The sequence below is a fragment of the Argentina silus genome (assembly GCF_951799395.1).
Source record: "Argentina silus genome assembly, chromosome: X".
In the NCBI taxonomy this organism is placed as follows: Eukaryota; Metazoa; Chordata; class Actinopteri; order Argentiniformes; family Argentinidae; genus Argentina; species Argentina silus.
This window is the reverse complement of record NC_139653.1, coordinates 13161641-13177042: the sequence shown is the minus strand read 5'-3', so window position 1 is coordinate 13177042 and position 15402 is coordinate 13161641. Positions and strand designations below refer to the sequence as shown.

The 15402-nt window shown below is 42.9% G+C and overlaps 1 protein-coding gene across 1 annotated transcript in view; it reads right to left on the bottom strand.

The window, feature by feature from the left end:
• dst (dystonin) overlaps positions 1–15402 on the bottom strand; it is a gene marked incomplete at its 5' end in the record, with an annotated part of 123027 nt that overhangs the window by 17156 nt on the left and 90469 nt on the right. The window contains 21 exons of the mRNA XM_083694576.1: positions 331–459; positions 1322–1519; positions 2217–2372; positions 2713–2886; positions 3337–3438; positions 4262–4363; positions 4704–4826; positions 5105–5331; positions 5495–5726; positions 6811–7014; positions 7220–7438; positions 7597–7704; positions 7845–7964; positions 8435–8641; positions 8775–9016; positions 9101–9185; positions 9394–9720; positions 9952–10111; positions 10626–10792; positions 11061–11231; positions 11468–11629. Coding sequence (XP_083550702.1) covers positions 331–459; positions 1322–1519; positions 2217–2372; positions 2713–2886; positions 3337–3438; positions 4262–4363; positions 4704–4826; positions 5105–5331; positions 5495–5726; positions 6811–7014; positions 7220–7438; positions 7597–7704; positions 7845–7964; positions 8435–8641; positions 8775–9016; positions 9101–9185; positions 9394–9720; positions 9952–10111; positions 10626–10792; positions 11061–11231; positions 11468–11629 — 3615 coding nt within the window. The remainder of the gene's footprint in view (positions 1–330; positions 460–1321; positions 1520–2216; positions 2373–2712; positions 2887–3336; positions 3439–4261; positions 4364–4703; positions 4827–5104; positions 5332–5494; positions 5727–6810; positions 7015–7219; positions 7439–7596; positions 7705–7844; positions 7965–8434; positions 8642–8774; positions 9017–9100; positions 9186–9393; positions 9721–9951; positions 10112–10625; positions 10793–11060; positions 11232–11467; positions 11630–15402) is intronic.

Genomic DNA, 15402 nt, shown 5'->3' with positions numbered 1-15402 from the left:
ATAATTTCCAAACAATCTCTGTTTTTGTTCCCATAATATGCTGCTAATGGTGATCCCTGGGGGAAAGTTAACAGTGTCTGAGGGTATCCAATCAGGAGACACCCAAACAAAAACAAACACAGTAGCTTGTCTCCCAACATTCATTGTGCTCAGGCGACGCTTAATCAATTTGAAACACTTTTAGTTTTTAATTAATCTTTCAGAAGAAACACTTGTGTATTTTGCAATGTAATTTAATTTTCACACTTCAGATAGAATACAGACAAGGCAGAGCCAGGCCCTTACAAGCCTACCATCTGTATGAGGCCTTTCATATTGTTAAATACATACCAGATGGGCGTTAAGCTGCTCCCGGGCCGTGTCTGGTAAGCCTCCCACAGCCTTTGATGCTAACAGCTGACGTTCTGTGTCTTTCAGCCATTGCTGCATATCTTCAATTTCGCCATGGAAACCTTGGGCCTACAACACAATACAGCCTAACTCAGGACAATAGGGTTCATACAGTCATTGTTTGGAACTTAATGGAGGGGGAAAAGTGGAATGTCTGAGATATTAATTCCTTACATACATTTAATGTCCAAATATAGTTGTATTTGGACTTTCTACAGTGTGAGTATATGGATTTTACAGTGTGAACAATGAACAATAAACCTGGAAACGGTCTAATCAGTAAACATTTTCATGTGTAATTGACTGAAATGTTCCCACTTCAAACCAGGCTATAATAACAAAATAATTTTCTACTCTCAAGTTTTCACATCTACATAAATCCATGTTTGTCTATAAAATTATATTAACAGAGATTTGCAGGTTTACTGAGCACCATTCTTGGAATGGACATGATCATTTTGGGCAAACCTTTTTTAATCAAGACCATACACAGCTCTTTTATATGGGTTCACTTTCCACTACTTTTTGTAAAACATTCCTGATTCTTGGCCATAAAACCGTTCATATAATAACAGATATTTATTTGATAACCACCCTTTTAAAATTCTTCTAATACAAATACATATCCACAGGTCATTTTCATTCTTTACAACACGTTCACATGAAAGCATTCCCCAAAATGTCAAAGTTATGAATAGAGGCACCAAGAGCTGAGATAGGAATGAAGAGGGGGAGGGGCTTAGGCACCTCTCTTCCAACTTCTCTAAAAGCATCTTTATGATTTTGAGATACAACATTCTTACACTCCTGGGGAGAGGAGTATTAATCATAGCCTCGGTTAAGATATTCCGCCAAGCTGTTGGGTGAGGCTGAAGATAGATAGCTGAGATCTGGGTGGGGTGGGGTGTTGTGGAGGTATTATAGCACATACCTGGAGCAGAGCACTGTCCAGTTGGTGCCTCCTCTGCTCAGTCTTCTCCCGGATAGTCTTCCAGCGCTGGCTGAGATTCTCCAGTTTGCTCTGCAGCCCAGAGGCCTCTTCCCCAGAGGTGGACTCCACCAGGTCACTGCCTGCCTTGTTGACGGCCTCCACTGTCGCCTTATGGGCCAACACATCATTCGAAAGGACCTGGGGAGATGAGATGAAGGTCCAGAGATGGTGAAAAGCTAGGTCAATGGCTCGAACAGAGGAGCAGATAATGGTGGGGTTGTCACTTAGCTAGACATACATTTTCCAATCCCTTTACCCTCAATATTCTTGTCTAATGTCTTTTTCCAGTGTCTATACTAAGTGTGTGTGACTGTCAATCCATTCTAATGGATATCTTCCGCACACATATAATCCACTAAACTCTTACTGCCCATAAGTTTAGAAATGTCAATACTCAATGTCAATACATAAATCTGCTGGCCAGCATGGTGGTCCTTTACCAGACAGGCTAAACATAACTCCCATTTTCCACTGAGGATGGCTCAAAGCACACAAGCATTAACGTGTCAGATGGATTAAAAGTTATAGCAGCTTTGTAGAGAAATGGATCACATGAACTTGAGAACTGTGGTCTGCACAGATTTGTATGTGTATTTGTATTGTAATATAGCTTTCTGTGAATGCTTGATAGTGCTGTGTGTGTATTTGTGTACTGTATGCATGATGGGGTTTGATGTCTGTTGTTGATGTTATCTAATCCCGAGGTTAAGGAGGTCAGGACAGGGAGGTCATGAAAATGTCACATCACGATGCTCTGCTTATTCCTGTTTGCTGCATAAAACAGAAGCTGATGTAGTAACACTAAGATTAAGATTAAAAAAGAGGTCTGTCATACATGGTGCTTGGCAAGTTCTATCTCGATGGCTTTGGGGTCTCCTCCAGCCTTCCTCTTCTCATTGAGCAGGTCCTCTGTGTGGGTCATCCAGGCCAGAAGCTCGTCCAGTGCATGCTGGAACTGCCCCAGGGCCAACAGTGCTCCCTCTAGTTTGTGCTACAGAACATAAACCCGGTCAGACTCAAGTTAGCTACAATACAAGTCACATGAAAACACTCATCATGTCACTGTTATCAGCCTTTTTTTAAAAGGGAGTGGAAAAAGGCACTACTTAGAGATGCTGTATACATTGTCTTCTAAAAAAAAAAGTTTAAACTGGATGACGGGTAGCTACAAATGCTGCGATGGATCATTTACAGTACTAACAAACAGTAGTTAGTACTGTTTGTACTAACTACTAGTACAATCTATGGTCATGTTAAGTGATGGTCCCATAATCAAGTTAAGATATGGTCCTGTAATCAATAAAGCACCCATACAGGTAGCCCTGGCTGACCTGTCTGTTGATTATCTTCTCATCCAGGTTGCCCCAAAGCATCTTGAGCTCGGTCATGGGCTCCTGAATGGCCAAGCGGTCCATCTCCTCCGTCACCTTCTTCAGCAGCAGGCCCGCCTGGTGGTTCAGGCGCTCCATCTCTATCTGCAGCTGGTACGCCTCGCCTTTGAACTCCTGACACACACACACACACACACACACACACACCAAGCATTGTAAAAGCAACTAGTCAATAGAGTTGCATAATGGCTATGATTTGGTGGCAGAAACAAAACATTGACCCTACCTGTCTCTCACAATAAGCTTTTCCTTTTACAGACAGACAATACCTTTGTTTGTCTTGTGAATCAAAGGAGAGATGCAAATACTGTACACGTCTATGTAATGCTCTGTAAAGTATTATTTACATTGTTAACACTACAGTTCAATGAATGGAGGGCCTAAACTGAGCATAGAGCATAAACACAGCTGGTATTAGGTGTGTGATGCTGGTTTATATTGTTATACTGAAGCAAGAGAAAACATATTCATCATGTTTTGATGAGAAATAAATGTGGGAATGGGTCAGAGTCTAACATTTCTCAAACATAGAATGTTTTGTCTACAACTGTAGACATACAATACCTTGAGTTCTTCAATCTGCTGCTTTACAGTCTCCAGGTCTGTGCCCACAGGTGACATTGAATCCAGTTTGCTCTCCACAATGTCCACCCAGTCAAACATTCCCTATGGATGAGGAGAAGAGGCTATTGTCACTGGGAAAATACAATGCTAGCTTTACAAAGACACAGATTTCACATTCATTATCATCTGTATCACTTAATCCACCAACTGTTCTTATGTAAATCCAAACTGTCAATATTGCAGAAGAAACTCAAAGCGAAATAGAGACAGACCTTTACTTATTCATGTCTATGAGAGTTGTGAAATGGTTCCAAAATTAGTCAACTTCAACCAACAGTCTATATTCAAACCTCTTAAAATCACTTAATTAAAAATGTTCAGGGACCACACATTGCACTGTAAACAACTTACAGCCAATATAAACAAAACACATAAAGTAGTGCAATCCAAATATAGCTAAATATTTCATTTGCACTTCTAAAGCTAACACTGTATCATCTCCCATTACAACCACTGTAAACACTGAAACCCTTGATTCTGTGTGAGAGGCGTTAAGTGGCCACAATGCTAAATTGCCACATTAGGCGCCAAGTACATTCAGATTACTTTGATTAATAGGGCCATTTTGTATTGATCAGAAGACTAAAACATAACCAAAAACATGGACATGTTATAAGTGCTTGTGAGTGACTCTCTTTTTCCTATGAATAAAGGGCAGGGGAGGTAGAGTGAATCATAACACAATGACTAATGAAACCTCAAACACCTAACTTGTACATTACATGCAAAGAATGATATTCATCTCCCAATGACTCCTTCCCTCCAATACCTCAAACTGCTAAATGTTTGTCAGGGTGTTCAGTGACAGCAGCTACTGAAGAGTATGATGAAACATTCAATATCAATATAATGAACAGTACAGTACCTGTAGGCCATCCTGAAACTGTACAGCAGCCTGCATGGCCTCATCCAGTCTGTCCACCCTCTCCTTCCACGACTTGTTCAGGGTCTCCCACGCTGAGTTCACCTGAGAAACACAACACAGGTTCACACAATGAGGTCCATCACAGCAGTTAGTGCCAATTAGACAAAATTGCATACCTGTATGTGCTCTGAGACTATATAGAACGTTTCAATGTTACATCACATTGGGTAGCAAAGCTAATATTGATTATTCGGGACAAAATTAAACCATAATATGATGTGATGTTAACTAACCAGCTGAACAAACATCCATATGAAATTCAATAAGATGCAAGTGAATTGTCCTCCATTTGAAAAAAAAAGCTTGACTTTGTCTAGAGTAGGCTACTTGAGGGATCTTGTCCCTTTTTAACATGCTCTTTTAAGGTGATGTCATTGATTACCTCATCAATACTCTTCTTTATTACAGGCTTATCTGGTTCCCCACAGGCAGCCATAAGCTCCGCCCCCAGGTTCCGGACCACATCGAGCTCCTCCTGAAGCGCGTCAATCTCCTCTTTGAACCCCTGTGAGAGAAGACCAATTATGAATTCAGAGTAGTATCTAAAGGTTAATGCAAGGTCAACTCACTTAAACTACACAGCGTGAGTATCAGGGATAATACCATCCATGGCACCACTTTGTGTGAAACCCTCACAGTCATATTTAAAAGGACATTTTAAAGACACTTTGTTAAGCAGAGCAAAAATTAAACACAACTGACTAGACTTATGTCTTCATATGCATATACAATGGCAAATACAAATCCACCAGACAAATCTATTATGAGGTGTGGTTCTCTGACCTCCAGAGCCTCCTGCTGCTGTTTGACCACCGAGGGGTCCACCCCAGGCTCCTCCAGCTCTCTCAGTAGGTCCTGGGTGTCTTTGATGGTGACGATGAGGGCACAGTGGTCACACCAGAACTTGTCTGCCAGGTCCATCACATCCAGCAGCTTGGCCTCCCTCTCTTCCAGCAAGGCCTGGATGTCATTCCAGATGAACACCATCTGGTCCAGCTTGTCTTGCACAGCTGAGAGAAACACAGAGAGAACTGTCTGAATACACACACCTCAACAACCCTAACCATAACCCTATGCAGAGTGAATATTACGTACAGTTGGTCCAAACACCATACAAAATAGCACTGCTAAAAACATTTCCCAATGATGGACAAGGAGGGACACGGACATTACCTTTGGCAGATATGTCCTTGTCAGCCCCCTCTGAGCGTGCAATCATCTCCTCGCCTCGCTGCTTCAGAGTCTCATAAGAGGGCTGTAGTTTCTCCAGGTCCATGGTAACAACCTTGTTCTCTGTGATCTGCTCCCTGATCTTGTCCACCTCCACAGAGATGGAGGGAGGCTGACGCAGCCGCTCAACAATCCGCTCCAAGGACTCCAGCATGGGGTCAATCTTGTCATGGAACTGAGGGCAGAGAGGGCAGATAGATGGTCAAACTGACTTATTGGGTCATCTAGACATCTAGATCTGATCCAACAAAATCTCTGAAGTACTTTTATATTTTCTTACATAAAACAAAGCTTTCACATTACATACAAAGTTTCACATACAAAGTTTTAGTTCTGTACATTAACAATGGACACGTGCAAATTGCTACTGTAACTCAAAGTGTTCTGCAAACTAAAGGAGCAATATACAGCATGTAATGAGAACTGATGTATGAAAATAGAACAAATCAAACCGTTTTAATTGAGGTTTAAGAGACTACAAGCTGTAAACTACTAATAGAACACTGATCATTACATGCTCCTCCTTGACAGGCTTCCAACTGAAATCTATTCTCAGAGTGCAAATCAGATCAATTGTCATAATAATCAATCGACATGCAATTAAACAGCAGGGCCACAGTTTAGTATAGGCCCCACAAATGCAACCCGATAAACATAACTCTGCAGGTGAAACCCATTCAAAGTTGGAACCAGACATGCCCTGTTTTTACCATGAGTATTTTTGTCCTGTTTTCAAAGGAAGGATATGAATAATGTTTCCTTTCAGCTTTGAGGCAGGAACATGATAAGGAGTTTTATCATGCCGTTTTAGCTTCAGTTTTCATTAGAGCGATGCCATTTTGGCAGGTCATCAAACAATCCCACTATGGGACACATCCCAAACCCTTTTTAAAACACACTTATCCCCACTCAAATGCACTAAGTGAAACAACATAAGCCATCTTACGACCAAACTCAAATGCTGGTGCATCCTTCACATAAACAATAAGTTGTTTCAAACTCTACAGCTCATGTCCACTAAATTGACTTGACATTAGTGCAGCTAGGCAGCTATCATTGTGCCAATGGGCCTCAGCTCTTTGGTCTGGGTGTCATTTATCCAAATAAAGTCATCAAAGAATCAGAAAACCGATATGGGAAAAATAAGGATAAGTGAAATACACTATGTTGAAGAGGTGAGTAAATGAGAACAAAAAGGAGGCAGATCAACTAAAGCGGCTATGAAATTATCACAACAAAAGTGGGTGTGTCATTGTCACCTGAGTGGATTTGGAGGTGGCCTCATCCAGAGTGGCGGCTCTCTGTTTGACATCCTCCTTGAGCTGGGCGTAAAGTAGGTCAGTGGCTGTGTACTTCTCCCTGATGTGGACCCCCTCCACTGGGCTCAGCTCCAGGAGCTGGGGGCCTGTCTTGTTCATCTTGTCAATATGGGGTTTGTGCTCTGCTATCAGCTCTCGCATTTGCTGTGGTGGGGATGACATTGTCAGAGAACACGTATGGTAGGCCTATAACAATTTGGCTACACAAACAATAACACGAAATCAAACGGTAGAGACTAGAGACAATAATTACAACTTCAACAATAATGTGGTCAGGAAAAATTCCTGGCCCTTTATGTTTCCAGTAAAACAACAGCTCTGCTAGTTGAGAAGGATTTAGGTCCCTCACCCGGAGCTCCTCCTGCTGCTGTCTGAGGGCCTCATACTCGATGGCGGGTTTGGACAGCTGGCTAAAGCTGGTGCGGGTCTCCTGTAACCAGGGCCACAGCTCCTCATAGGTCTCCCAGAACTGGCTGGCCAGAGACTGGGCTCGCTCTAGCTGCAGATAGCGCTCCGAGTTCAGCTGACTGACAACACTGTACTTCTCCAGGAGGGCCTGGATTTTGGCCTGCTCATATGGGACAAGGGAAAAATAGATGTTCAAGCATTAGTTGATGTAAGTTTCTATTCGGCCCATTATGTAGGCCCCAACCACATTCACAGCCGCACAGGGAAACTCTTGTGGAGTGTCACTTGCAATAAACTGATGTTGTGGTGCTTTTTTACCTTCAAGGCTTGCTTTTCCTCCTGGTCTTTACTGTTCATGATGGCCTCTCCTGTTTTCACGATCTGATCCACAGCATCCTTGTGTCTCATGATGTCCATGGAGAAGCCCTGCTCAATCACAGGAGGATGTTTGGTTTTGAATGTAATACACATGATCCAGACGCAGTTGCAGCACACATCATTGTTTACTGTACTTGTTTATACAGTTGTGGCCAATGTCTCTACAAACAGACATAGAAAAACTAAACCTTCTGTGTCTGTAGCTGAGTGGTGGTCTGGTCCTGTTCAAGCCGGATCTCGCCCAGTGACATCAACTGCATCTCTGCTTCAGTGAGCCAGGCAAGCTCCGTATCAGCTGCTTGTTCAAACTGTACAGAAACATGGCACAATAATTAACAACTTAATTTCACCTGATATCTTTACAAGAATATCTGTAATGGGAAATGTCAAATATCTATTGATAAGTTTGACATAATTTAATGATAACCATGGACAACCATACTCTGTTTAGCGTCTGTAGTACTACAGTACATATGCTTTCTTAATTAGCAAATAATCTGATGCAAATGTACCCACACTCTGTAACTAATCCCAGTGTTTAATGAACAACAATGACAGAAAACAAAGCTCCCAAGAGGCTCAATGGCCAAATGAGGCAGGACGTTGTGCTGAAAGCAGATGGGATTTAAACCATAATTGCACCCATCATCCAGAATGCAAATTAGCATACTTGTCACAGGTCCCCTTTTTTGAGCACATTTGTGGGGTTGTGGTGCCATTTTGTGTCAGTTTATTATTTCCTCTGTTTGCCATCGCCTGGGGTATATGATTGATTTACCTGCTGTGATTTCAATATGGCAGCGTCGATCTGGTCCACATGCTGGGCGATGGTGTTGCTGGCAGACTTGTATCTCTCGTTGTCCTCAGTCACCATCTTGTCCAGACCCTCACGGGCCCGCCATGGCACCAGCTCCAGGAGAGAGCTGCTCACTTCGTTCAGTTTGTCAACCTGGGGCTTGTGCTCCCTGGCCTCTTTCAGCAATGCCTAGATAAGAGGGAGTGACATACAATGAGCACAATCATGTCTACTCATTTGCTTTGTTAATGATGCTGTCATAGTAAATATCAGAGCCCAGCCCCATCTGTAAATAATAAAAAATAATAAAAAATCCTCTTACCTTTTGTCTGTCTTGTGCCTGAGTGAGCTGTTCTCCCACAGGCTGGTGAGCTGTGAAGGCAGTGAGTTCACCCTCTACTGTAGCCAGCCAGGAGCTCAGGTCCTCATGGGTGTGCTGCAACTTAGTGGCCAGAGTCAGGGCCTGGTCCAGGGTCTTAGACACGTTACCACTCATGGAGTTGATCTCAGCATATCGGGTCTTTATTCCGTCCAATTTGCCCTGAATGACAACCACCTCATCACCTAAAAAATAAGGTCAATAATGTTAATAATATAATAATAATAATATATCAGTGATCCTAAGGAGGGTTAGAAAAACTGTTGTACCTGTTGTTTGTTTTAGCAACTCCATTCCATTGGAAATGGCTTGATCAACATTCTGCTTTCTCAACTCAATGTCCTCTTGCAGGGCCTGAGGAACAAATAGAACTTCAGCAACAACTCATTTGACCATGTTTGCATTAGGAGCCTAGCACCAATAGGGCTATTCAACTAAATTGATCAAAAACTAAAACATAAAGTAACTGAAAAAACCTTGAGGTAACTTAAAGCAACATACAGTATAGAAATAATAATGAATGAATGAATGAATGAATGAATGTTAGGCCTGTGTGTAATACCAGTTGTTCTGCACGCTGCTTTTCAAGCACATCCGTTTTGTAGTCTTCAACAGACACTTCACTCAGTTTAATGTGCACTTCGTTGAGCCAGTTCATGAGGGCCACCTCATCCTCTCCAAAGAGCTGGGCGTTAGCCAGCGCTTGCTGTAGCATCTCAGCCTTCCTCCTGCAGCGCTCCTGCAGTTCTATGTAACTGGCCTGAGTAGAGTCCAGTTTAGCCTGGACCAGCTCCTTATCGTCCACTGAGCTCACAGTTCTGAGCATTTGGCCCAGACTGATGGCCTGATACAGGTCTTTACTGTGACTCATAATCTCCTCCTCTAAGGCCTGACCACCACCAATGGAACACAAACCCAGGAAATAAACACAAATACAAACACAAACAAAATGGAAAACAATGAAAAATGATGAACACATCACAAAACTCAAAATACCTGAACTGAATACAAATCTGAACAGATAATGTCTACAAAATGAACACAACAAATCATGAGAAACTGAACAGGATAAGGGTGATGATGAAAATGATTGAATTATGAAGCAGCATGTCAGTGTCACCTTATGCTGGGAGATCTGCTCTTCCAGCTTGGAGGTCTGAGTGCCAATAGGTTCAGAGTTGGCCAGTCGTTTTTCTGTACCAGTGAGCCACTCAGTGAGCGGCTCCAGAGTCTCATGGAACTGCTGCGCCACAAGCAGGATACTCTTCAGCTGTTTGTGCCTGCCACCACGTACAGAGAAAGAATGGTGAGGAATGAGGCAAGCTTAAATCGGTCTCACAAAATACTTTGATTAGATTAGTAATATGGTATTTTTTAAGACTAGCATTTTTTTTTTTTTTTTTTTTTTTTAAATGGGGCCTAAGACATTGTGAAAAACACGACACAGTAGCATTTAATTGATGCTATTTTTACACATTGTATTACAAATTAATTTATTAAGTAGCAAAACACTTTGCTTAACTCATCATTTTCTTTCTTCAACAAATCAAATCAAATCAAATCAAATCAAATCAAATCAAATCAAATCAAATCAAATCAAATCAAATCAAATTTAATTGACAGTGAAATGTTTTAGGATCTTTCTCCACGCTCAACAACAGCAGTCAGCATCAATCAACAATTCAACAATAAGTCATAAAAACTGACAAAAAGTGACCATATTGTCAGTGCGCAATAATATGTGCAATAATGTCAACAGACTGGCTTAATATGACAGATGATAGGAGGACAGACCTGTTCTCAGCCTTCTTGAGCAGAGCGTCCCACCTCTGCCCCAGGCTATCAATCTCCTTCCCAACCTTCTCCTTATCCACAGACTCAGCCAGCTCCGCAACCTTCCCTCCCTCCCTCCTAATCAACTCCACCGTGGGCTTGCGATCATCCAGCAGCCTCTGGAGGAGCTGTCCAAGGCAAACAAAGGATGAGAACTCATGAGGTCACTTCAACAAGCTTTGAGAACAAGTATTGCTTTTAGGGAAAGAAGTAAATCTAATAGCCGTAAATGACATGTTCATTGAACAGAAGCTTTGGGTTAGCGCAACACAATGTTTGACAATGGACGCCAATAAAAAAGATGGATGCATAAGCCATCAGCCTACGTGAGTTCATTGAATATGTCCGATTGAATGTATGCTGTTGTATGTTCATGTTAGTTCACTAGTGGCTTACTATTTGCTCCTGTATCTGAGCCTTGACGACTTTGAACTCAGCAGAGGGAGGCTTTTGATTGGCCACCAGCTCCTCAGTGTCAGTCAGCCAGCTGAGCAGTGACTCCAAAGCATCCTGGAACCTCCCACAATGCAATAAGGCTTCATGCAGCTGGGCTGAGCGCTCAGCAATCTGTAGAAGAATATGTCAGATAAAGACATCAAATGTTTTAAGGCCAAATAAAAGTAATGTTCAGTAACAAAAGTGAATAATGCAATATCACATTGTCTAAAATCAACAAGAGCTGCATAAGGAGCATCATGACTTGAAACCAGATCCAGAATACCATTTGTTTTTTACCTCTTTGACATCTGTAATAGCAACAATAACCCAGTGGAAGGTGGATTAATAATCTGAAGACAGCTAACCTTTTTGTTGAGGGTATTCCACCGTGTGTTGGCATCCTCCAGGTCGTGTTCAAGGCCCTTAGTGCTAGTGCCTTTGGTAGCATTCTGGATCAGTCCCTGGCCTAGCCAGTTGATGTCTTGCAACTGGGTCTGCAGTGGATCAATCTCCTCTTTCTGAAATACCTGTAAACACAAATAACAAAATCAAATACATGTTGTATACTGCAGTACTACCAGATGAAAAACTAAGATCAACTTAGACTGGATGGTAAATAATGTTTTCTCAGTCAGTGTTAGCAATTCATACTGACAAAGATTAAAACAAAACCAGAACAGGAGAACTTTGATGTTGATTTAAGCAAAATTCCTACTCAACATTTTAAGAGAGCTTTTAGAAATTAGGTATACTTGCTTTTAAATGCCTATCTGGAAATTATTCAACTTGGACATAATGAAGGGCTTGATTCACTTTGTACTTTTAAGCTTTTGAATTTCCTCTGAAGAGTGATAAGGCATTCCATTTGTTTATAATCTCAGCCACTGGCAGGATTCATAATTCCGAAGATATTTCTGTTTTTATTTCTGATAGACTCTTGTAAATTCATTGAAATGCATTGGTTATTTGGGAGCCATGTACTGTATTATCCCTTGAAACAAAACAAAAACAAGTCAAATTTGATTATCAACTAGGCCCTTTCAATGACATAAATCAAGAAGGATGTTTAAAAATATAGCTACAGTAGGCACAAAATTTGGTTTAGCCAATTCCTGAAGAGTGATTGTATACAGAACATATACAGGCTAGGCCACAACCACAGAGCTGCCATAACAAGCTCTTTATAACAGGGTTGCAGCTTCTGGAAAATAAAGTATAGCAATCTGTTAAAGCACAGCTGTGCAGGATCACAGGCAGACTCATAGGCCAGGCTAGTGTGCTAAACCCAATTCAGCCATCACGTAATCTGATATACAAGGAACGACCTGCGCCAGCACCCAGGAAACACTAATCAAATGTGCCATATCTATCAAATAAAATGTGTATTTGGCCAGTTGAGCTGGAAACACCCTGCAATGCTGGAGGAGACTATTTTTGGATACCTGGGAGGAGGAGAAGCCCATGAGGTCCATTTCGGGACATGCAGCAATAGCAGTTAACAAGCTCTCTATCTCATCTTCCCCCATGTGCTGGTACGTCTGCTCACTACCATTAGCCAAGCAGGCCTGCCTCTCCACCGACTGTAGAAAGTCTTCCAGGTCCTCCATGTTGTATTTGGATGCACCGTGTTGCAAATTAAATGGTTTAGCGTGAATATCCTGCCGACACTCTGGCAGGGGCACATAATTCACATATGGCTCTGGCTGGGTCACAACCACACTGATCAACTCGCCATCCTCCTGAGATGACACATCATCTAGCAGCTCTGCAGTGGAGAGCTCATCATAGCCTGTTATTGTCCTGGAGTGCCGCTCAGAGCTACCATTTTGTATCATAGAGGTTGACCTTGATGGCACTCTGCCTATTGAGTCTCTGTGTACTCCATTAGTGATGGTCAGCTCTGTTTCACTGAGGTCTATCGCACAGGTGTCACCCCCCTGCTGGGACTCCTGCACTGGGCTGCTGATGTTGTGATACAGTCCCCTGGGAATGTGGTCCCTGACTGGGGAGAAAGGAAACTCCTCTTGCCCCGAGCTGAGGGAGCGGCCTGGTTTGAGGTCCCCAGACGCGTGCATGGCCTCTGTGGAGGAGAGGCTCCTGGTGCCAGGGCCTGGTCTCCTGGAGGCCCGATGGGTACGGCGCTCTCTCTCCGCTGTGGGGCTGCATAAGCCTGAGTCCTCCTCTGACGTCAGTGAGTTAGTTACACTTCGTCCTCTCCTGCCACGCACCAGGCCCTTCCTCTCCACACCCTCAGTGCACAGGGTCCCACTGCGGCTGGCATACTCGCCAAGGTTGGTGGGGGCAAAATTCCTCCAGGAGCGTCGGTGGTTGGGCTGCTCCTTCTTCTCCCCCCCACCCTGCAGACGAGACTTGGGCAGTAAAGTGCCTGCTCCCCTGATTATGTCCCCATTGAGCTTCAGCCCGTCAAAGACAGCACGTTCGTCCAGCCTAGCAGCCTCTCGGGTGCAGAGCTCAAAAGCACTAGTGGAGGCTAGTACTCCATTCCCACAGAGGCTGTTGATGTCCAGTGTGCGGTGAGTGTAGGGCAGGGTGCCTGTGAAGTGTCTGGAGGCCAGGCTGCCCTTAGAACCACAATCAATCTGCTCATTGAGGCGGACAGTGTCATAGATAGATCTCTGAGGCACATAGCAGTCATCAATGTTTAAATCCTCTTCCTCTCCTTTCCCCACACAAGAGGGGTTCTGACGAAGACAATCTGGTCTGCTCAGAGGTTTTCCCATACTTCAATCAACTGACTAAAAAGCAAACTACAATACTACTAAAAAGGTAGTAATATGGTTTGAGGTATATGTTGTTTCAGTGCAGAAATGTGCTGCAAAAGCAAAAAGGTGCTTAAAATATACTATATACACTTTTCACTGAATTGACCATATCAACTGCAATTTGTTCTCAGAACAAATTTGTAAAACAAAACAAATAATAATCAGTTTTACTGTACAATTACTGTGTACTGTAAAAATATTCATTAAAAAAACAAATAAAATATATTACTCAAAGATAATATAGAAAAAACAGGACCCAAATAACATTAATGCAAAAGATTCTGTCAGAAAATGTAACAACTGTGCAATCAGTATCTGGAATAGGAGAAGCAGTCATCCCATTCAGTCACCTATCCTCTGAGAATTCCCTATTTGGTTCTGTTCTCCCCATTGTCAAAACTTGCTCATCAGTGTGTCTTGCTCTGCTGGTCCCTGGTTCCGTTACAAACATCCCTCAAAAGTGCTTATTTTCTTCCTCAAATCCCTGGAGCATCCACACAAGCTGAGGGAAATCTTTAGTGCAAAGTAGAATATCCTGATACAAATCCAGCAGGGCTCTATAAAAACAAAGGGCAATCTGAGAAGAGCCGGTACTCCTGGATAAACAAAAAAGCCTGCCCTGCCTCTCTCGTAGTTCGCCCGGCAATGACAGACACCCACCCTTCTGGCAGAGGGCTGCAGGCCCCGCCCCCGCTCATTATTCAGACAACATCTGCCACAAGTCCATTTGTGCTGAGGGCTGCTTCGGCACATGTTGATTGGTGGACGCCTGACCTTTTTTTTTTTTTTATTCCCCCCTTCTGTCTCCAGAGCCCATATGACTTAACTTCTTAGTCATCTTCTGCGTCCTGGCACCATCACTCTCTCCCTCTCTCTCTGACTGAGGGGATGGGGAGGGGAGGAACACGCACCAGCTTTTCTGCTCTGAAAAAACCTAGACCAGCAGGCAGCAGCAGCTCTCACTTTGGTGACATCACACCATGCTGAAATAGATATGTGTTTTTCCTTTTTTCGTTTTCACTCTCTGTTGTTGTCCTGTGGACGGTTGCTGAGGACCCTGCAGATATTCTTAATTACTCTGGAATGCTGTGGGAGGCACAGGTCCCAGGTAATTTAACACCAACAGCTCTGCCAAGTGCATGATGGGGCTTTTTTATGGCAAGTGACTGTGGGTAAGAGAAGAAAGGAGGATAGAGGGAGTGATAATGAGAGGAATTTATTTTTGCTTCTTGAACTGTTGGCACTACAGTTGCCAGATAACAGAGAGGAGTTGAACCATCCTGACTTCTTCAACCACCCCTCTTTGCTTGAGAGGAGAGCAAAGGGGAGACTGGCAGAGATGAATAAGCAGTTAAAGAGATCTCTGGGATTTAGAGAAAGGGTATTCAGCAGCTGAATCCCACATACGTTTGTCATAATCCAGACATAGAGGCAAATTATTCATCTGGTCCTTCTTCCCAGGAGCTAAGGCTGTTTCAGGTCTGCTGGTCAAGACACATATAATTTTAACTTATATT